Source organism: Echinops telfairi, unplaced genomic scaffold (assembly GCF_000313985.2).
Source record: "Echinops telfairi isolate 266 unplaced genomic scaffold, ASM31398v2 ScPeMD7_7417;HRSCAF=8455, whole genome shotgun sequence".
Taxonomy (NCBI): Eukaryota; Metazoa; Chordata; class Mammalia; order Afrosoricida; family Tenrecidae; genus Echinops; species Echinops telfairi.
In genome coordinates, this window is record NW_022111317.1 from 3,828,760 (window position 1) to 3,849,828 (window position 21,069).

At 56.3% G+C, this 21,069-nt stretch overlaps 1 protein-coding gene across 1 annotated transcript in view; it reads right to left on the reverse strand.

The window, feature by feature from the left end:
- The window catches only part of SYT12 (synaptotagmin 12), a 17,999-nt gene extending 2,330 nt beyond the window's left edge, over window positions 1-15,669 (reverse strand). The window contains exons 1-6 of the mRNA XM_004713573.4: window positions 15,613-15,669; window positions 12,027-12,220; window positions 8,914-9,306; window positions 3,254-3,469; window positions 2,107-2,227; window positions 1,126-1,259 (exon numbers count right to left, since the gene is read on the reverse strand). Of these exons, the coding sequence (XP_004713630.1) occupies window positions 1,126-1,259; window positions 2,107-2,227; window positions 3,254-3,469; window positions 8,914-9,306; window positions 12,027-12,220; window positions 15,613-15,646 (1,092 nt within the window). The 5' untranslated portion in view covers window positions 15,647-15,669. The remainder of the gene's footprint in view (window positions 1-1,125; window positions 1,260-2,106; window positions 2,228-3,253; window positions 3,470-8,913; window positions 9,307-12,026; window positions 12,221-15,612) is intronic.
- Between the last annotated feature and the right edge of the window lie 5,400 nt (window positions 15,670-21,069).

Here is a 21,069-nt window from a genome sequence, read left to right on the forward strand (position 1 = left end):
GGCCGTGAGTCAGTCAACTCCAGGACAGTGGGTTTGCCAGCTCGGAGGGCTGCGTGGGGTTGAAATGGCAGAGAGCTTGGCAGGGTCTGAGCCGGTCCCGGCTGGCGACGCCCCCTAGTGTCCCGGAGTAGAATGACCCCTTAGGACTTTCGTGGCTATCCTAAGTACAGCACCGGTTAGCAGGGCCTTTCTCCCGCAGAGCACCGCTGGCTTTGGGTGGCAGCCAGGCTCCTCTGACTGAAGATGTGGCCGGGCCTGTGACATGCTGTGACAGCTGGTGACTGGAAGGGACCTCGCTGAGATCATGGTGTGAAGCTGAAACCAGAAGCCAGCCCCCTTCCCTCCCCGCTGCGACTTAGTGCCTGCATTTAGGGGCCTATAGAGCTGCGGGGGAGGCAGGGGACAAGAGGCAGCTGTCCCAAGGGTGACAGGGTAGGGCCACAATACCCAGAGTGAGACGGGGGCTTTCCAACCCAGATGGAATCTCCTGGGGGGGGGGGGCAGGGATTAGGTGGGCTCTATACAGCCCTAGGACTATCGGGTGGTTGGGGTTTGGACATGATATTCTCCCTGCCAGTCGGGGAGGTAGCTTCTCGATGGCATGTAAGCAGGGCCACTGGTGTGGTCCAAGCCAGGTGTTCACTGCAGTTCCCTAATCTTGGGCTGTAATTTCCCTGCTGAGAAGGAGTAGCCTTGGGGCCCCTTGGATTCTGACAGTCAGGGGTAATAGAGTGCCCAGAGACCCTGGGGGTGGAACATCGCATGGGGTAGGGGGAGGGAGGGGCGGCTCACACTCCAGGCCCCTGGGCTGGCTGGTCTCCAGGCCCTGCACAAGCTGCTCCTCCAGCTCTCCGCAAAGCAGTTCCACCTACAGGACGCCTCCCCTGATTGCCAAGTCTGGGTGGACTGGGATTTTCTGGGAACTCTACTGCCTAACCCCTATGGGCGCCTGAGTCCCCGCACACACCATCAGGCAGGTGGTCACCCCACGGACACTCAGTCAATGCTTCGCGCGCGCCCCCTTGGGGAAAAGTTGGGGGAAAAGCACCTCCCGCTGCAGGGGCCCCTGGGAGCTGGAGGTGGGGAGCTGTGGCCGAGGGCAACCTGCCAGGCCCAGCCCCTCACCTGGAGCACCATGACGGGCACGGAGAAGATCATGGCCTCGTTGAACACGGGGTGGGGGTCGTCCCGCTTCACGGCCGTCTTCTTTTTGCTCATCTTCCTCCCGTCCTGCAGCAGGTACACCTTGACGAAGGGGTCTGTGGGGGGCAGGCGGGAGCGGGCATCACACGGGCTCCTCCTAGCCCTGCCCACCTGGCTCCACCTCCCACTGCCCAGGCCTTTCCGCCAGGGTCAAGATCTCCCACCATCCTCTGCGATGCCCGTCTCACACAGGAGAAGACAGGCAGGCACGTGCACCCGCTGGGCTTTGGGCTCCAGCAGCCTGCTGCTGCGCGGCCCACATACTTGCTCCCCCCAGCCCCACCCCCCGACTGGGGAGGGGGGCGTTTTGGGAGTCCAGCAGCCCCGGCGCCTGCCATTCGAATCATGGCCTCTGAGTCAGCGGATCCTGACTCACGGAAGCAGCACTGAAATAGCAGGCGCCGTCGTCTGCCCAGCACCTGCCGCCCACCAGAGACCTGACCGTGCCTCCCTGGGTGTGGATCCTCCCGGCTCCCACCTCCCAACAGGTGGGGACCTCCAGGGCTCTGTCTTTGTGGGGGGGCACAAATGTCTCCAGGCTTGGAGCTTTGGGAGGGGAGGGGAAGCTCCGGAAGACCTGGCACCCACCCCATCCTGGGGGCTCCTGGTTCTCTTTGGGAGTCTGTGGGGTCATCCCGCCACTGGTCCTCTGCCTATGGAGCCTCTGTGAACCCCAGTTCCAAAACACAGGTGCCCACCTTGCTTCTCTGCCCAGTCAGTGCCCCTGTCCTCCATCACTCTGTCCCACTCTCACCCTTCAGGGGCTCTCCCCATCCCATGGAGCCACTTCCCGCCTGGATCCATCTTCCTCCTGCCGGGCATAGCTCCGAGCTCAGCGAAAGCCATGGGAGGTGGCGGAAGGCTGGCACCATGTCTCACACCTGCCAGGGGCAGCCTCCTTACCAGCTGTGGTCTTGTTGTTGGTCCATATGAGATTCTTGGCCTTTACCACCACCACTGTGAGCCGCTCGGCCGTAGGGAGGTAACTGAGGGACAGCAAGATCTCACCCACAGCGTCGGCGGCCTGGGGACAGGTGGGTGGCTCAGGTAGCTTTTCCTTCCAGACTTGGAGGGGGGAGGTGTGGGGCCCAGGGAGAAAGGGTAGAAATCCACTCCCCCACCGAAAGACGGTTCTTGGTAAAGACCTTAGATGAGGAGCCAGAAAGGCCTCCCACCCCACAGAGCACACACCCCCTCAGCCTGACGCTAGGCTGGGGTAGGCCCTGCCTGGGTGTCTGTCAAGTGGAGCACACAGATGTGGCTTTGTTCCAGACGAAGCCAACATTCCACGGTCATGGGATGCTTGGGACACGCAAGGCCACACGGTCAAGGGAGACTGGGGTTGGGAAATCATTGGCTTCAACAATGTGGCTACACTCTCAACAAAAGATAAACCGGGGCTTGGCCTCGGTCTGCTATAACCCACTTAGGGCCAGAGGAGTGTTTCCTTGACCTTTCGAAGCCCAGTGAGAGATGAGCCTCTGAAGGTTTGGTGGTAAGAACAGACGAAGAGCTGTCAACAGTGGTTGGTCAAAAACACCAAACTGCCAGAGGTGCCCTGGTGGCATCATGGTTACTCACTGGGCTGAGATCTAAAAGGTTGGTAGGTCAAGACCATCAGGGACTCCTCGGGACAAAGATGGTCAAAGGATGAGAAAAAGGTCGAATTAGTTTCCTATGCTGTGTAACAAATGGCTACAAATAGAGCAGTTTGAAAACGCCAAGTGCCCCTGGGGCCATTCCAACCCTAGAGGACAGGGTAGAACTGTCCCTGTGGGTTTCTAAGACTGTAACTCTTAATGGGAGTAGAAAGCCTCATCTTTCTCCCCCAGAGTGGTTGGTGGTTTCAAACTGCTGACTTTGTGGTTAGCAGCCCAACTACCAAGGCTCCTCTCCAGCAGTGGTCAAGGTGGTTTTCCCCCCTCCCTCTGCATGCAGCCAGTGACCCAGGCCCCTTTCCGGATTCTTCTAGAGCTTCCAGGGGAAGGGCCGTGGGACTCTAAGGTGCTGGGGGTGTGTGGGGGTGGTGGTGGCAGCAGGTCAGACTCACCTTGTTCTGATCCTGGAGGTATAGCCAGCCCCGGAAGGGCTGCAGCGGCAGGTCCAGCACAGAGAGCTTCAGCTCCACCACCCCGGTGCTGACATTGCGCTCGTCCTCATCGATGCCGAACACAGAGAAGCGCAGACTCTTCTCCTCGAGGCCCGCGGGGTCCAGGGGGATGGAGAACTTCTCGTCGAAGAAGATGGAGTAGGCGTTCCTCTGGATCTACAGGGAGAAAGGGCCGTGGAGGGAGCTCCAAATGCAGAACGGAGAAGAGGCGGCAGCGAGGGCCCGTGGTTGTCAGGCGCCATCGAGTGGGTTCCGACCCACAGCGACCCGATGCACCACAGAACGGAACAGGGCCTGGGACTGCGCCGTCCTCACAGCTGTTCCCGGGCTTGCGTTTGCTGGTGCATCACCGTGTCCATCTGTCTCACTTCATCAAACAAGATGTGCTTCTCCAGGGACGGGTCTCCCCCGACACGTCCAAAGCATGTAAGGTGAAGCCTTACCATCCTTGCCTCTAAGGAGCATTCCGGCCATACTTCCTCCAAAACGGATCAGGTGATCCTTTTGGCAGTCCGCGGTACTTTCAACGGTCTTCGCCAGCCCCACGGTCTATAGGCGCCAATTCTTCTTCCGTCTTCCTCATTCAATGTCCCACTTTCACATGCAGATGAAGACATTGGACATACCAGGGCTTGGGTCAGACACAACTAAGTCCCCAGAGTAACATCCTTGCTTTTGAATGCTCTAAAGAAGTCTTGTGGGAAGCCTCCAGGTGAGGACAGAGCACTGGACATGGAGTTCCGTGGCCTGGGCCAGAGTCTAAGCTCTGTGGTCCCCACATCCTCCAGTCATCCTTCCTTTGGGGGCTCACCCCTGACCTTCCCTGGCTCACAAGCTCTCTGTCCGCTCAGTGGTCTGGCATCAAAGCCACCACAAGCTGCCCCAGGCCATGGCCTTTTCCATCGCTTCCTCTGCATGGAAAAGCTGAACACAAGGAAGGAAGACGGAGGAGAAGCAATGGCTCTGCATGCCGGTGCTGGAGAAGAGACTGCGTGTGGCAGCCAGAAGAGCCAGCACAAATGTCTTGGAAGAAATGTAGTCAGAGTGCTTAGAAGGAAGCACGGGGAGATTTGGTCTCACGTACATGGGACACGTCACCAGGAAGGACCAGTCCCTGGAGAAGGACATCCTGCTTGGCAGGGGAGCTGGGCAGAGCCAAAGAGGAAGACCCTCAAAGAGATGGATTCACGCGATGACTGTGACCATGGGCTCACAGGGACGATCGCGGGGAGGGCATGGGACTGGGCAGTGTCTTGAACCAGACCCAACTCAAGAGCACCTAGCCCCCACTCCCATGAGACAGCATGGGCACAGTTACTACACTGATGCCTGGTGTAGAGCAAGTAGCTGCACGCTGGCCACGTGGCACACAGCCTCCCACCCAAAGAGCCCAGTACATTCTCAGATTCAACACTTCTTCCTGAAGGGCAGGCCCTGGTGATGATGACTTGCTCAGTCTGAAGACTTGAAGACTTGTGAGGTTCCGGGTCAGCCTGGTGAGCTGGGGTCCACGTAGCACCTACTGGCAAGGGCCCAGGGTCCTGGAGGCTGCCACTAGCATTGTGGCAGAGCAACTCAGGATATCCTGGGAGTTAGGCCTGACTGTGGCTTCTATAAAGGGTTCCTGGAGTCTGCTGGGGTGCGGGGGAGGCCTAAGGCTCCAACCAGCAGAGGACCCCACTTTGTCCCCTGATGTTCCTCCACCACCTCCAGGGTGACCTTTCATATGCAGATCTAATCATCTCACTCACTGCTCAAGATCCTTCTGCGGCGCCCCCCCATTCCCCGAGGATAAATCATTTCATTGCAAGGCCTCTGTCCAAGGCTTCCCTCTGGCACCAGGCTCCCCACCTTCCATCTCACTCCTCCACTAGGTCAGCTTCCATTCAGCCTCTGAGGCTCAGCCTGGGTACCACTTCATCTCTGGTCCTCAGGCAGGACTAGGTGCTCCACTCTAGGCCACCAGTCCCCCGAGGAGGCCCCTCACACACCTGTCCTTGCTACTCTTTCTACAACAATCATTGTAGCAGCTTCCCCAAATCCCACACACTGCAAAACCGTGTCTGTGCTTGCACTCCAGTGCACTGCAGAGTCTGGCCCAGAACTCCAAAATGCTGTGGGATGTAAAGATGAATGGATGGATAGATGGATGGACAGATGGATGGTGGACAAATGGGTAGCTAGATGGGTGGATGGAGATACAAAGATGTGTGGTGGATGGATGGACGTGGTGACTAGGCAAGGCTCTATTTCCTAGCTCTGTACTACCTGATGGACATCATTGGCCTTCTCCCAGAAAGCTGTGAGCAGGCCCCCTTGGGAGTTGCACCCACGGACACTGCTCCTCCTTTTGTGGGCGCTGCCTGAGTCATTGCTCTACAGCATTTAAATAGAGGCACTCTCCTCCCTGGAACCTGGCCTTTAGCTGGGGGACAGCCCAGTCTGCAGCAGCCACCCACCCACTCAATGGGACTGGCCAGGCGGCAAGGCTAAGAAGCCGCCTTCCTGTCTCCAGGTGCCCTGAGCCACACTCTGCTCCCACTGCCTGGCATCGGAAAGGCTCCCCAGCCAGCCCCTGCTTCAGGACACTAGCATTCCTGAGTGGCCTCTCCCGGCCTCTTTGCCACTGCCCCCACCCCACCCCCCGGCTCCCCCAGCCCCCGGTCTCCTCCAGTCTTTGCCACAAGAATGGAGAACATGAACTCCTGTCTCGAATCTCAAACCTCCTGCTTACTCACCGGGCCTCAGTTTCCCCATCAGGAGGAGATGGGAGACTCCCAGATGGGGTGGGCTCTGTAAGCCTCAGGCGTCAGCTGCCAACATCCAGAAATATCCATAATCCTATGAGAAGCCCAGGCCACAGGTGGCAGGGCTCTGGGCACCACACGCCTTTCAGGGTCCGGACTGGGCTGAGAACTTTACATGCACCCAGTCAGCCCCCGGTGGTTAAGCTGTGGGCTAAGTCTTGGGCGAGCCGCTGACTGGGATGTCACTGCTTCAAGCCCACCAGCTGCTCCTCGGGAGAAATTATCTTTCTGCTCCCGGGAAGACTGACAGCCTGGGAAACCCACAGGAGCAATTCTTCTGTCCTCGGGGGTCCAGAATCCACTGGATGGCAGTGAGTTAGATTTTGCTTGGTTTTAAGCATACATACATTGATTCTGACCCCACTGGGCAGATGGAGAAGTTGGGGCACCGAGGCTTAAGTGACCTCCTCCAGGTCATAAGGGCAGGAAGCGGTGGAGTCAGGATTTGAATCCAGGCAGTCAAGTTCTAGGACCCTGAGTTAGTTAATTGTGCCAGCCTGGCCGATAATCACATGTGGTGCTGGTTGAAAGGCAGAGGGATAAATGGGTGGTGAAGCCTCGCCTTTCGAGTTCTCAGGTCTCTTGTTTTGTGATGGTTGCATCGGGTGCAGCTGCCTTAGCAGTTCCCTGCTTCAGCTTGCAAGATTGACTTCCTACAAGACATCCCTAAGGAGAAGCCGCATGGATCTATCCCGATGCAGCCCTGGGTGCTGGAGCAGCCGTGTGGAGACCCCTGCCAGTGCTGAGATGCTTGTTCGTTCACTGACTCAGCTTTCCTCCTGCAGTCGGCATCATTGCCTCTGTTTTGTGAGGTGAAGGACTTTGTGGACTGGTGTTGGGTATGGGTTAATGTTGGACTTGTGGGCTTGGGCAGCATTGGGTTGGGTGTTTCCGTGATGCACATTTTCTTTGCATAAAACTCTCTTATCTATGAGTTGCCGTGCATTTGTTTCTCCAAAGTACCTAGACTAATACATTATGGTACCAGGAGTGGGGTACTGGAGAAACAAATCATAAGATAGAGAGTAGATGTTTGTTTGACCTCTCCCTCCTGGAAGTTTTCCTTCTTTGTCTAAGCAGAGGTCAGATAATGCCACACTGTTTACTGGGTTGTTTCTGGGAAGTGGGAAAATAGAAAGTTTGTAAGTCCACTTGCTTCAGTCATTAAAATTTGATCTTTAAATGGGTTTAGGCCATAGCTATAAAAAAGCTTTGAAAATATATGCCCCACCCAGTGCTTTGGAGTTCTCAGGAACCAGTAGTCTTTGTCAGAAGCTGGAAAAGATTTGGAACCATGAAGAAAACTCTCTCTTATACATGAGTTGCTGTGGATTTGTTTCTCCAAAGTACCCAGACTAATACAGACCCAGACTGTGAACCACCTGCTGCACTGCCTCTCAGAAGCTGTGCCACCCCCACGTGGTACCCACATACACATAAGGTTTGTGGTCAGTTCTAGACCCGAGAGGTGCGATAGGAGCGAAAGATGCCCTCTGTCGTCCCTGCTTAGGGTCAGCTGGTATCTGGCACAGTCCAGTGAGCAGATACAAGCGGGTGGGTCTCTGAGGAATCAGAGGCATGTCTGGTCCTGCAGCTCCTCAGGCTCCTCTTGTTCTGGGTTCGAGGCTACCTGGTCTCCCCAGGCTCAGACCCTCACTGAGCCGCTAACTGTGCACTGCTGGGCTGGGCTGGGCTAGGCTATGGGGCACCACTCAGCAACACACTGCATGGGGTAAATCCACAGCACAAGACCTCGTGAGAGTCTTGAAAAGCAGGGATGTTACTTTGAGGACTACGGTGCACCTGACACAAGCCATGGTATTTTCAATGGTCTCCTATGCAACAAAAAGAAGAAAGTTGGACATTGAAGAAGGCGGCTCAAAGGAGAATGGATGCCTTTGAATGACAGGGCTGGAGAAGAACCAGAAAATCTGTCTTGGAAGAAGTACAGGCTGGCTGCTCTTCAGAAGCAAGGTTGGTGAGACTTGATCTCACATACTTTGGATGTGTCATTATGAGACACCAGGAGGGACATCATGGCAGGCCTCGAGGTGATGGATGGACACTGTGGCTGCAGCCATGGGCTCAGGCAAAGGAACTATTGTGAAGAGGACGGTGCAGGGCCGGGCAGTGTTTCCTTCTGTTGTGCACGGGGTCGCTATGGGTCGGAACCGACTCGGTGGTACCCAACAACAACATGCTGGTTTTGCCCCCTCTTGCTGGGGTGCACTGGGCATCTCCCCTTCTCCTCCCAGCATGGCATTCTTTCCTCTCCCTTCTCCAGACCTCCGGGGGCTCCCCTGGCCCCTGGCTTTGCGTGGGTCAGCCAGTGGGGATCACTCTTGAGAGGTAGGGCACCCTTCCACTCAGTTTCCTCTCTGTAGTATCATGCCCTTGTCTGAAGGTCACACCTCCTACCAACTTGTCCCCCTCCCTGAACCCACTTTGCCCTCATCCTTGTGTACCTGGGGTGGCACCGCCTTATAGGCCATTCTGGGATGAACCCTGCTGAATTGTCAAGGGGAATCTTTCCCACCAAGACCCCAAGTTGATTGGCCTGGGGGGAACAGACACCTCACCCAAGTGAAGTCCTAAAAAATTCTTTGACCTCACCAGCATCGCTACCTTCAGCTTGGGGATCAGTGATACCTCCCACCCCCTCTCTAGCACCCTCCTCAGGCCCAGCCTGGTCCTGCAGACCTGCTCCCCTGGGGAGGCCAGTGGGCTCAGACCCATCTCCGTTCTGCCTGTGCAGTCCACCTGGTACCACCCCCCAGTTCAGCCCCCACTCACCCTGGAAATGCCCACAATCCGCTCATCGGGCAGCAGGCTGACGCGCATGAAGCAGGACTCGAAGCTGACCTCCTCTCGCTCCAGGAGGTCCTTGCCCTGCAGTAGGGCCACGTGGAGGGTGTGTGAGGCTGCATCGTAGTCCATGCTCACTTCCACCTGGCCCAGCGTGAAGTCCTGCCCGAAGGTGTTGCTCACGGAGGAGATGGAGTTGAGGGAGTCTGCCGACTGGGACTTCCGCAGGGCCCCGTAGGGGGCCAGGTCCAACTCCCTGCCCATCAGCTCCAGGGGCCCCAGCTCGCTGATGCTGTCGAAGGTGTCCTCAACGCCCAGGCTGCCTTTGCGGCTGGGTGGTCCCCGAGCGCTGACCCGCTGGGCCGTCCAGGCAGGTGCTCTCTGTCGGTGAGGAGAAAGGAGATCAACAACGGTTAAGACGCACCCCATGGTCCAGAGCTATGGGTCCTTAGGAGATGGTGAAGTGCGGCAGAAAGTCCTGGCTGTCCGGGTCCTTCCAAGTTCCCAGGACACACAAACAGTGCATCTCTTCACCCCTGTTTGAGGCTGCTTCCTGTCACCTGCTTTCCCTCCTAACCCAGAAGCCTGGGTGGTATGGTGGTTATGAGTCAGGCTGCGATCTGCATGGTGCGCAGTTTGAAACCAGCAGCACCTCTTCAGGAGAAAGGCTGGGCTTTCTACTCCTGTAGACAGTTAGTCTCAGAAACCCACAGGGGCTCAGTGACTCAGCACTGCTCCATGACAGCGAGCTCTGGTTTAAAATGGAAGGACACTTTTTCTCTTGCAGAATGCAGTCGGCGTACAAAGATGTTCAGGGTCATGAGGTTGGCCTAGGGCAGCGGCTGTCAACCTGAGGGTCACGACCCCTTTGGGGGTCGAACGACCCTTTCACAGGGGTCGCCCGATTCATCACAGTAGCAAAATGACGGTGATGATGTAGCAACGAAAATAATTTGATGGTTGGGGGGTCACCACCACATGAGGAACTGTATGAAAGGGTCGCGGCGTGAGGAAGGTTGAGAACCGCTGACAAAGAGAAAGCAGTTGGCAACCAGGTGCCCGGCAGGGGGAATGTGCGGGAGTATTTAGGGTCTAGCTACCCTGTGGCTGCTTAAGCAGCTCAATGTGTTTGCAACCTGAGAAAGAGTTCGAGCTGGATAATGCTGCTATCGGCCAGGCTGCTGGTTCAAAGCCACCAGCTGCTTCCAGGGAGAATGATGAGGACATGTACTCCCGCAAGGATCGACAGCCTTGGCAACCCTCGACCGCCATGGCCAGGCCAAGGCCAAGTCAACTCCATGGGGGTGGGTCTAGTTTCTTTGGTCTGGGGTTGGCGGTTCCCATCTGTAGATGACAGCCAAGAAAAACCCTAGGGTGTGTGTGGGTGGGTGGGTGTGTGTGTAGGGGGGTCATCTCTGTACTGCCACGTAGCGCTGACACAAGACCAAACCACAACAATCCAGGGATACTTACATTTAAATGTTTTCCTAAATGGGCCTCAGAATGCTGTGCTATTAAGCAGCTCCTGAGTTCTTACACCAATTTCACAGGCCTCCTTTGCGAACGGTTCCCTGTTTGCTATTGAGCAAGGAGCATGTTTATTTGATCCGCTCCCTACTGCTGGGCATTCTGTCACCGTTTCAGTGCTGTCCATAGGTTCTCAGCGGCTAATTCCTCTCAAGTGGACAACCGATTCCTTCTTCGTCGTCTGTTCTTGGTCTGTTCCTGGTCTTTAAAATACCAGGGACTCGGCTTCCAGCAGCACAGCAGCCAGCACAGTGTCACCGGCTGGCAGACACGCGGTGGCTGCTGTGCTGCAGAGAGACCAGCCCCTGGAGAAGGGCATCGTGCTTGGTCAAAGCAGAGGGGCAGCAATCAAGAGGAAGACGATGGGCAAGGTGGCTGCAATGATGGACGCACACGTCGCAGTTGTGAGGTTGGTGCAGGACCGGGCAGCGTTCCATTCGGTGGGGGTGCACAGGTTCACTGTGATCGGAACTGACTCGACAGCACCCAACAACCACAACTGCTGGGCCTTCTCTCGCTCCCCGTGTCCCCCAAACACACCCCCACCCCCACGCGGGGTTGAATCTCGCCAGCCACGCAGCAGGCATCCCAAAGCAGGACCCACCGGCCTTCGGAAGGCTTCTGATACAGCTGCCCAAACCAGAGTGCCCTTTGGAAAAGGTCTGCCAATGGACACAATCCCCAGGAGCCCGAGTGAGTTGAGTGAATGAGTGGGCAGGGGGCCCCCCTGATCTGATAGCAGATTGCAATGGTGCGCCCTGGAAGCCTACAGGGAGCTCAGAAAAGTTCAATGATGCCACCCTCAACAGGATTGACTGCATGCCCTAAAAACAAAAACAAACAAACAAAACGTCTGTCCTGCCTGCTAGGAGGGTCATTCCACATCCGGGCAGCCATCAGAAGTCGGCAAGCCCAAACCCAAATGAAGACAAATGTTTGCAAACACACCCAACACTTGCTGCATTATTTATGAGGGCATTCCTTAAACCAGGCCTCCTCCACCAGAGGCCATCCCAGGCTGTTTGCGGTGGGAGTTCCCCGCGTGGGAAAGTGCTGGAGCGGGGAGCAAACAGGAAGGGCCGGGTGTGAAGATGCACCTACTGTGTGTGGAAGAAAGGCTGCGGGTGGGCGTCTCCCAGTGCAGGAACTGGCAGGGAATGTATCCCTCTTGACAGTGTGAAACAATGTGACCATTTGCCGGCCTGGGTGGCTTACAGTTCGGGTGCTTCTCCTCTCACGTGCGCTTTGCTGTATCTTTCCAAGGATTGGTTGACTTCCTAGGACAGGGGAAGGGGCCCTGGTGGCACACGGTTAAGCACTCGGCTATAACGGGAAAGTGGGCCCTTGGAACCCACCAGCCGCTCCGTGGGAGAAAGACGTTGCTAGCTTTACAGCCTAGGGCAACGACAGCCTAGGAAGCCCACTGGGGCAGTTCTGCACAGTCTCCGGGAACTGCCGAGAGTCCACACCAACAACAACCATGTCCAAAATCACAAAAGCCCGGGGCCGGGAACTGGATCTAGAGGGTGGGTCAGCAGGAGGAGCTGGCTGTTCGCAGAGCCTGGAAGTCTCACCTTCTGCCTGGCCTGGGCGTAGGTCTCGCCGTACTTCTGCTCCAGGTACCTGTAGTCATAGTTGGGGAATGGGGAGGGGCTGGGGAAAGTCCCCGATGTCCAGAGCTTCCACAGGTTCACCGCGGCCACTCCCAGCAGCGCCAGGGCCCCCGCGGCGTAGACGCCCACCTCCCAGCCGGGGGGGCTCTTGATGACTGGAAGGCAAGGGCAGCTTTATCAGTGACCCCTGGGGCAGCTCTCATTGCCAAGTCAGCAGGGTGGGGAGACCTGGAGTGGGTGTCTCAGGGGTAGGGTGCTATCTGGTGAGTGCTTGCTGTGGCCAGCACCCCGTGGGCACACCGAGAAGGGGTGGATGAGTCAGTCAGTGCAAGCCCCAGTCCCTGTCCTCCGGATACTCATCAAACCAGAAAGTCAAACTCACTGCCACCCAGTCGTTCCTAACTCATGAACTGCCCTTGCGGGCTTCCACGACTGTAACGCCACGGGCGAGAAAAGCCTCATCTTTCTCCCGCATAGTGGCTGGTAGTTTCGAACTGCTGACTTTCTGGTTAACAGCCCCAAATAGCTCAAGTGGCTCACAGTCTGGGGCTGTGAGAACGTGCTGATGGGAGGCCAGTGGGGAGCAGCCCAGCAGGCTTCCTGGAGCAGGGTCTCGGAAGCTGAGCTAGGAAGGAGGAGAAAGCTGGGTGGGTAGCCATGGCAGCCAGGAGACTGGGAGTCAGGACAGAAAGCGTGAAGGGCATCGAGAAAGCCCACAGTGAGCAGAATGCCCAGTGGGGGAGAGAGGAGGACAGGCACTTTGGCATGGAGGGTTTGGACTGCTGGCTTCACAGCAGACTCCCTGGTGACAGCAACTGCAGTGGGGGGAGGGGGGCAGCAGGACTCCCTGGTGACAGCAACATTGCAGTGGGGGGGGTGTGGGGGAGGGCTCAGCCTCAGACCAGCCAACCCTAAACCGGAATCCACATCCCAGATCTGCTCTGGAGAAGGGCAGCAACCCCAGTGAACAGAGGCGCTCTGGTGGCTTAGTGGACTACTAATTGAGGTCAGCCGCCAAACCTGCCAGCTGCTCCTTGGGACAAAGACCAGCCGTCTGCTCCTGTGAAGAGTTTAAAGCCTCAGGCACCCACAGGGGCAGTTCCACCCGAGCTACAGAATCACATGAGTTGGAATCCGCTTGATGGCAGTCCGTCTGGTTTTGGGTTGTGAGCAGAGCTGAGAAGTGACAGGCACTGGAGGCAGGCACCTGGGTTCCCAGCAAACCACCTGGTTTCTCTGGCTGGGCTCCAGTTTCTGACAACACGTGGTCCCATCCCCAGGGGAATTTATTTGAAGGGAAAAATCTCAACAAGCACGTGTGTGTGTGTGTGTGTGTGTGTGTGTGTGTGTTGTCTTGTTGAGTCATCAAGGCTGTCTTTAAGCAGCAGAAAGCCTGAAACAGCCTGAAGATCTGACTGAGGGGGCGGGGATGGGGGTGGGGGGACGGCAATTGAGGTCATGGGGATGGCAGAGAAATGCTTCCAGCTTGGTTAAGAGAAGGGGGAATCGGATCCCAAGGTGGCATGACCACAGTATTCTGATGCAAAAAAATCACATGGTAATCAAAGCCGGGGGCTGGGGGAGCAGGGACAAACAGAAACAGGCCAACAAGGTTAGAGGGACTATGAGTCAGTCCAGTTAGCCCTGGTGTCTCCAGCTGCTTGGGTACAGTGAGGAGGTGTGTGGCAGGTCCCAGGCCCAGCTCTGACTTTGGGGACTGGATGACTCATTGACGGGTTAAATTGGAGAGGGCTGTGCCCATGGGAGGGTTCCTGCTGAGGGGCACACTGGCTTCTGTCCTTCTGTCGGGTGTCAGCAGCTGGGTCTGGGCTCTGGCAGGGGACTGGCCAGTGGGTGTTGGGCCTGGCTGGGGTAGCCAACAGCACCAAGCTCCTCAAGACTCCAGGACACAGAGAGACGGAAGCCAGTTGTCCGGTTGGCAGAAAAGTAGGGCAGGGCTCGGGGCACAAAAGTGCAGGCCTGGTCCTCTCTGAGTCAAGCAGGCATCAGAAAAGTGGCATGAAATGGTGAGACAATGAATGTTCATCTGGGTTCTCGTTTTTTGGGTTGCCCAGCTTGGGGGCCCGGGCAGGATTCCCAGGGGACAGTGAGGACTAAACTGAGCCTTGACAATGAACCGTAGGGGCAGTAGGCAGCCCGTACGCTTTCCTATTTACGGGGCTCCATTCTAACCCAAGCCTTGGTGGTGGCATAGTGGTTACACGTTGGACTGCTAACCACAAAGTCACCGGTTCAAAAGCACCAGGCCCTCCGAGGGGAAATGAAGACAAGACGGGGCTTTCCACTCCTATAAGGAGTGAGAGTCTCAGAAACCCATAGGGGCAGTTCTACCCTGTCCCACGGGGGTGTTAAGAGTCAGCATCCACTCGATGGCAGTGAATTTTTCGGGTTCTCAGCAGGGAGCCCTCGTGGCTCCAGGATCGATGTTCCGAACCCATCAGCAGCGCCACAGGAAAAAGGCACGCCAGTCTGTTCCTGTAAAGGCCCCCAGCCCCCCCCCACCCCCTGGGCCGTCCCAGTCCGTTCTATAGGGTCCCTATGAATCGCAATTGGCCACACAGCAGTGGGTCTTGGTGGTCTGAAGAATTTCACATAGTTTAACCCATCGAGTCCTCAGAGCAACGGTGGGTGTTATTATCCTGGTCTATGGATGAGGAAGCCTCGGCTAAGACAGACTGGCTTCAGATCGGCACTGGAGGACACAGCCAGGCCTTGCCTCTGTTTTACAGATGAGGGTTAGAGGCTCAGAGAGGTGGCTTCTGGGAGAGAAGTGAGGATGGATGCTTGTCTAGGGAGGGCGAGGTGGTTTCTGAGATAGCCTTCAGCTCATTGTTGAGGCTGGAACGGGGCAGAACCCGTAGGCTGGGCTTAGTTAGGTGGGGAGTCAGAAGGCCCGTATTCCTGCCTCAGTGCTTCTGTTCATGCACTGTCTCTTTCGCTTCTGCCATTTGTAAAGGGGGCGGGCATGTCTGTTTCAGCTCTGATAGGATGAACCATGGTTTGGCAGGGCTGCAGGAACTGGTCGGGTGCCTCCAGGTTAGCTCTGCTCTCCATGATTGATTAGTTATACCTGCCATGGCACCAGGGAGGAAGGTAGGTGCTGCATCCCACATACTTGCCCTTCGGGGACTGGGTGCTCTCTGCGCGGAATGGTCCATTAATCGAATCAACTTTCCTGGGTTTCCTTGGCTACCTGCCAGGCTACAGAAATGGCCCAGAGTGAGTGGGCCCATTCCCCAAGGAGCAGTGGGTCAAAGGTCACCAGGGACAGTTCCTCAAACCAAACGGAGTCACTTCAATGGGAAGGGGGTCACAGGAGTTGGGGTGGGGGGGTGGGACCTCAACCTGCCCCAGGCTTGGTGGTCCTAAGGTTATGTGACCATGGGCAAGTCACTGACTGTCCTAATCAGTAAAATGGGGCCATTATTCATGCTGCACTGACACCTCCAGCCCAGGTCAGGTGCCAGGGTCCCTGGAGATTACACACAGGGTGGGAGGGGGGAAGAGACCGGCCACTGGGACTTACCGCTCAGGTGGTACTCTGCCACGCCCACGGCCATGATGCCCACTGCAGGGGCTGCGGCTGGAAGGGAAGAGAGAGTCAGCAGAGAGGGCAGGGCAGGACCACCCACCCTGGCCTGTCACCCCTGCCTGCCTGTCACCCTGGAATTCACTCAGCCATCAGGGGAGCCCGGTCAAAGAAAAGTATTTTTTGGTGTTGTTGGGTTTTATTTTTTTCAAAATGCCACTTAAGCTGGCAGCTGAAACACAGGGCAGGCAGCTGCATGCCAATTTCAGGTGGTCCTTTTAGTATATTTTGATCCCAACTATTGCATGGGACATATTTATGCTGAAAAGGTAGTCATTGCTACAACTACCTGAACTCAGGATGATTTTTTTTAGTATAATTATGTACCAAACAAGAAGCCCAGAGTTTGACCGTTAATCCAAAGGTCAGTGGTTTGAACCCACGCAGTGGATCCGATCGGCACCTGTAAAGATTGACGGGCTAGGAAACCTTGTAGGACAGCTCTACTCTCCTTTACAGCCACTGAGATCGGGACTCGACCCTTCGGGTCATGGGTTATAGCGGGGTCATACTCTCTGGTGGAACTGGCCCTTCCTTGTTATGTTCCCGAGGCAGGATTAGGGGAGGGTGTGATGCAGTCATGAAAGCTCTTGACTACTAACCTAAAGGGTTTGTGGTTCGAACTCGCTAGCTGCCGGCTGGAAGAAAGATGAGGCTGTCTGCTCCTGTAAAGAGCTCATCCTTGGGAACTTAGGGGACAGTCCTACTCTGTCCTATGGAGTTGCTATGAATCAGAATCAATGGCAGCCAGTTGGGACTTTTTTATTTGTTTGTTTGAGGTCTGATGAAGTTGTTCTAGAAGGTAACACATGCAAGCCATTTCCTGAACCCAGGGGACTACTCGTTGTTTTATGACAGAGAAATGGTTTATGCTGAGAAAGAAACGTGGTTGGTAGACTCATTCAGAGTTGGGCAGGGCAGTCTGAAAGAGGACAACAGAGAAAGGCAGTGCAGAAGGGCAGACAAAACCTCCCTCCCAACCTCTCGGCTCCCTTGCAATTCAGAGGGTGGGTTACAGGCGCAAAAGCTTGCAGGACCAGGCAGTTACAGTCAAGGGCTGAAACTGGGATAGGGCGATTATCTGGCTCCAGAGGGAAGGCTTCTTGCTTCTTGAAGAAAAGCCAGGCACCCAGATTAAAATTTTTGTTCTTTGAAAGGAGCAGTTTCTTCATTTTCAAATGTTGCGGCCAATGCACAAAACGCATCAAACCCTGTCCAGGCCCGGGCCTACATTCCTCGGACTGTGGCCTGCCAGTCTGTCACCTTGGGAAGACTTCTGGTCTCCTTTGGGGACCGGAGTCAGCATTCCAGGATCCTGGGCACCCCACTCATCTGGGGCCTGGGAGCCAAGCAGTTGGGGGTGACTTGGTCCAGATAAACTGTCCAGCAAGCTCCAGGGCAGGAGGTCCTTGGGATGCAAGACCAGGAGCACAGGCTGATCCACTCTCTCACTCTTCTGACAAGCACCCCGATCCCTCCTCCCATGAGGTGATGTGGTTGTCATGGTGATGAGAGGGCTTCACCCATCCTGACTCCAGTGAGCTCATGCCTGGGACCTGGGCTCGAGATGGTGATAATAAGATAATAATAGCTAACCTCGTAGAGCAGCTCTCAACACTTGGCATATTCAATCGGCAAGGCGCATGAGGGGAGGGCTTCAAAACAAACGTTTATCGAAGAATTGAATGAGACTGAATGGATTTTTCCATTAACTTTTTTGAGATCCGCCTCCTACCTCACCAGCTCCACCTGTTACCATGGGACTCCACAAGGTCGGTTACCTCTGATGTTCGGATAAGCCTATTGAGGCTGGGCAGGCATTTGCTCCAGCCATACAGCAAATAAACCCACTGAACAGGACTTCAGCCCAGATCATTAGCTTTACTGACCTGGGCTTACTGCAGGTGGCACATGGCTGCCAAGCTGTTTCCTGGGCATCTACTGGCCACCTGTTCAAGCATGCACTGTGCCATCTGGCAGGCCCCAGGTGGCCCTGGCTCCTGGTGAAAGAGCATCATAGACTGGTGTCGCCTCCCAAAATAGGTTGTTGGTTTGGCCAGGCCATGCTCCTCGGTGGCTTGGCGTTATGCAATGAAGCAAGGTGACAGTTATGTGATGATCCACCATATTGGCATCTGATGTGGTTAACCAATTTGAGGAGGGAGGGAGGTGTGCAATACCGTAACTCAGGTCACAGCCCTCATCTGATGGAGGGGAGTGTCCCTGGAGGGAGGCCTGAATCACCTTTCTTGTCTTACAAGCGATCAAAGGAAAGGGAAGGGAGCAGAGAGCAAAAAGACATACTCGCACCAAGAAGAACCAAGAGCGGAGCACATCCTTTGGACCCAGGGTCCCTGTGCTGAGAACCTACTAGACCCAGGGGGCATACTGATGCCAAGACCTGTGGAGCTTCCCGAGGGGTGTCAGGCTGAAAGGAGACCAGGCCCTTTCCCCAGACTCGACACACTGAGAGATAGACTTCCCTTATAGCCCTAGCCCGCACACTGCATTTGGTCTTCTAGCCTCCTAAACTGCGAGAGAATAAACTTCAGTTTGCCAAAGCCACCCCGGGTGGTATTTGTTATAGCAACACTTGGTCAACAAAGAAAGAGGAGCTTGAACACCTGCCCAACCATGTGCCAGCCTGCCCACCCAAGCCTCCTCAGCAGCCCTCTCTCCCTCTCACCTGACACAGCTGACCTAGCGAGAGGGAGGTCCAGCTGGGACAGCCAATGCCAGCTAAGCAGGCAGGTCAGACCTCAGCGGCAAGGTCTAGTGGTGTGCAGGGGATAGGACCCCTGGCTGGGTCAGGCCTCTGCTGTTGAGGGACCCTCATCCTGCCAAGGTGGTCCAACCTAGGCTCCAGACTCCACATTGCCCCCTGTCCATCAGAGCACGCCTTTCACAGAAACTGGGATTTTGGTGAAGGAGGAGGTACCCCCTCCCTCCAGCCAGCAGTTTAAGCCTCGGGTAGTTTCTGGGGGGAGCTGTTGGGGCATGGGGGTGGGAAGGGGCATGACAGGAAGGAAGCCCCCGGTTGGAGTCAGCTGCACGCAGCTCTGAATGCCAGATCTGCCCCTTCATGAGCTTAAGTGACCAAGTGCAATCTTCATCTTTCTGAGCCTCAGTTGTTCCATCTGTAAAATGGAAGCAGATGGCTGCTCAGGGAGAGCCCCAGGAGGGTGGATGGGGTGGGTGAATGTGGTCACTTAGGCTTGGCAAGTATGAACTGCTGTGGTTACTGGCCTGGCGGCCCTCCAAACAGGCCCCTTTGCCCTTAGACTGAACAGCAAGAGAGCATAAGGCAGGACACCCAGTAGGGCTGCTCCTGTGCCCTTTATGTTTTAAAGTGAGCTGCCAATGGCTAAATGCTGGGCAATTTTCCATTAAGAGGGTCTCAGCTGACTGGCCCCTGGAGGCCTCTATGTTAATGAGCCTGGTAAGGCCACCTTTAAATGGGAGGACGTTCAGAGAGGTTAAGTGATTTTCCCAAAGCTAGCCAGCCAGCAGGGATGGAACTGGTGCAGGGCCGGTGCTGGGCCTGGCGGCTGGCTGGCTTTCTTGCTGCCTGATCAAGGGAGGCTTCAGTTCGAAATGACAGCACCCTCCCCCCACCCCCACCCCTGCCAGGACTCCACACTCATCTTCTCTATCACTTTCCCCAAGGCCACGATGGGACACATCCTGCCCTTACCCCCACTCAACAGAGGAGGAAAGTGGGGGAGCAGTGAAGGGCAGTGCCTTTTCCCAAGGTCACCCAGTCACGGTCAGGGGGCTGAGACTGAGCCAGAAGGGGTCTTCAGGAAATGTGCTCTCTGCTTTCCTCCCCAGACCCCCTGATACCCTCTCCCCGCTGGCCTCTCAGCTAGCTGCCTGGAGGTCGGCCAGGCAGAGGGGTTGCAGCTGCCTTGGATCAGGATGCTGACGAGGCAGCGCCAAGGCCAGAGAGCCTGGGACCAGAGCTTCCCCGCACCCTGACACACACAGGAAGGAAATGGGGCGCAGCGCAGCGAGCTGGGGAGCACGGAGCTGCTTCAGGACTGCCCCTCCCCCACCCCTGCAAGCAGCTCTGGGTTCAAATCCTGACACCATCATGCCTATCAGGCATAGATGCTGTAGGAATCCTAGAAGCAATAGGTGCTCAGCAGGGCGCCAGGCACACTGGAGGCACCCACTACAGATCGGATGACTTCACAGGTAACAGGATCCCCATTTTCCAGAGTAGGACACTAGGATTCTGTCCACCCAGATTATTAGTAGCGACATGGTTCAGTACCAAGGAGGGTGGCTCCGGCTTCTTGGACATCATCAACCTCCTGATCAGACTCTGGGGGTCGGGCAGCTACTTCCCTCACCCCTACCTCCTGGCTGTCTGGAATCTTGGAGGCCCCCAACCCCTTCCTGGGCTTGCCAAGAAACAAAAAAACAAAACAGCTTTCCAGGAATTCTGGGCCATGACAGGGAGTCCCTGCATCCCTTGAAGACTACCCTTCAACCTATCACGTCCCTGGGGCCAGTGGGGAAAGGTAGCAGCAGGGGGAGGGCCCAATGGAGCCCTCACATCTCAAGACCTGAGCCTCTCAAAGTGCTACCCCCACTTTCTGAGATACCACATCCTGCTGCCACTCCCAATCAACCCACAGAACCACCACAGAAGTGTGGGTCTGTGTGTGTGGTGGGGAGCTGGCACTCATCGGGCACCTACTGTGTGCCAGGGCTTCCTGCCACAGCCTCTGGGGTGGCCTGATGAGAAAACGGAGGCTCAGCAAAATGACTGGAGCACTCACTGAAGTGGAACACTCAAATGACTGGGAATCTCCACTCTCCCAACAACTCGAGCCAGGTCCCTCCCCTCTCCGGGACTCTGTTGCCCCATTTCTAATAGGAAGCCGGGGACCAGAGGCTCTTTCTAGCCCTGCTGCTGCTCTGCGGATCTTTGACACCGACCAGCCCCCCACACTACCACCATGGCCGGCTCTCTGGTGTGTGGCTTCCCCAGGCTCCCTGCTCTGAGTCCCAAACTCAGCACCACCACCCGGAGCCCCGGTTTAACCAAAATCTATGCCCCCGTCCCCCCAACCCTGGGTGGGCGAGCTTCATGCTCCAAGGATCAGCACAGCAGCACGTCTCCCCCGGAGCTCCTAGAAAGTCCCCACTCAGGCTAAGGGCTCTCTCTCTGGCCCCTCTCACAACTCGGGGTCCCCTTGAGATAGTTCCAGAAGACCCAGCGCTCCTGCCAGAAGGATCCAGGGAATGCAGGGCCTGCAGTCTGCCTCGGGGGAGACCTGAGGCCAGGGCCGGGGCGGAGGGGAGGGTCAGGTCGCCCAGTGGGAAATGGAGGGGCATGTGTGGACGCTGGCGTGGGCCGGCGTGTAAATGGCGGGAGGGCGCGTG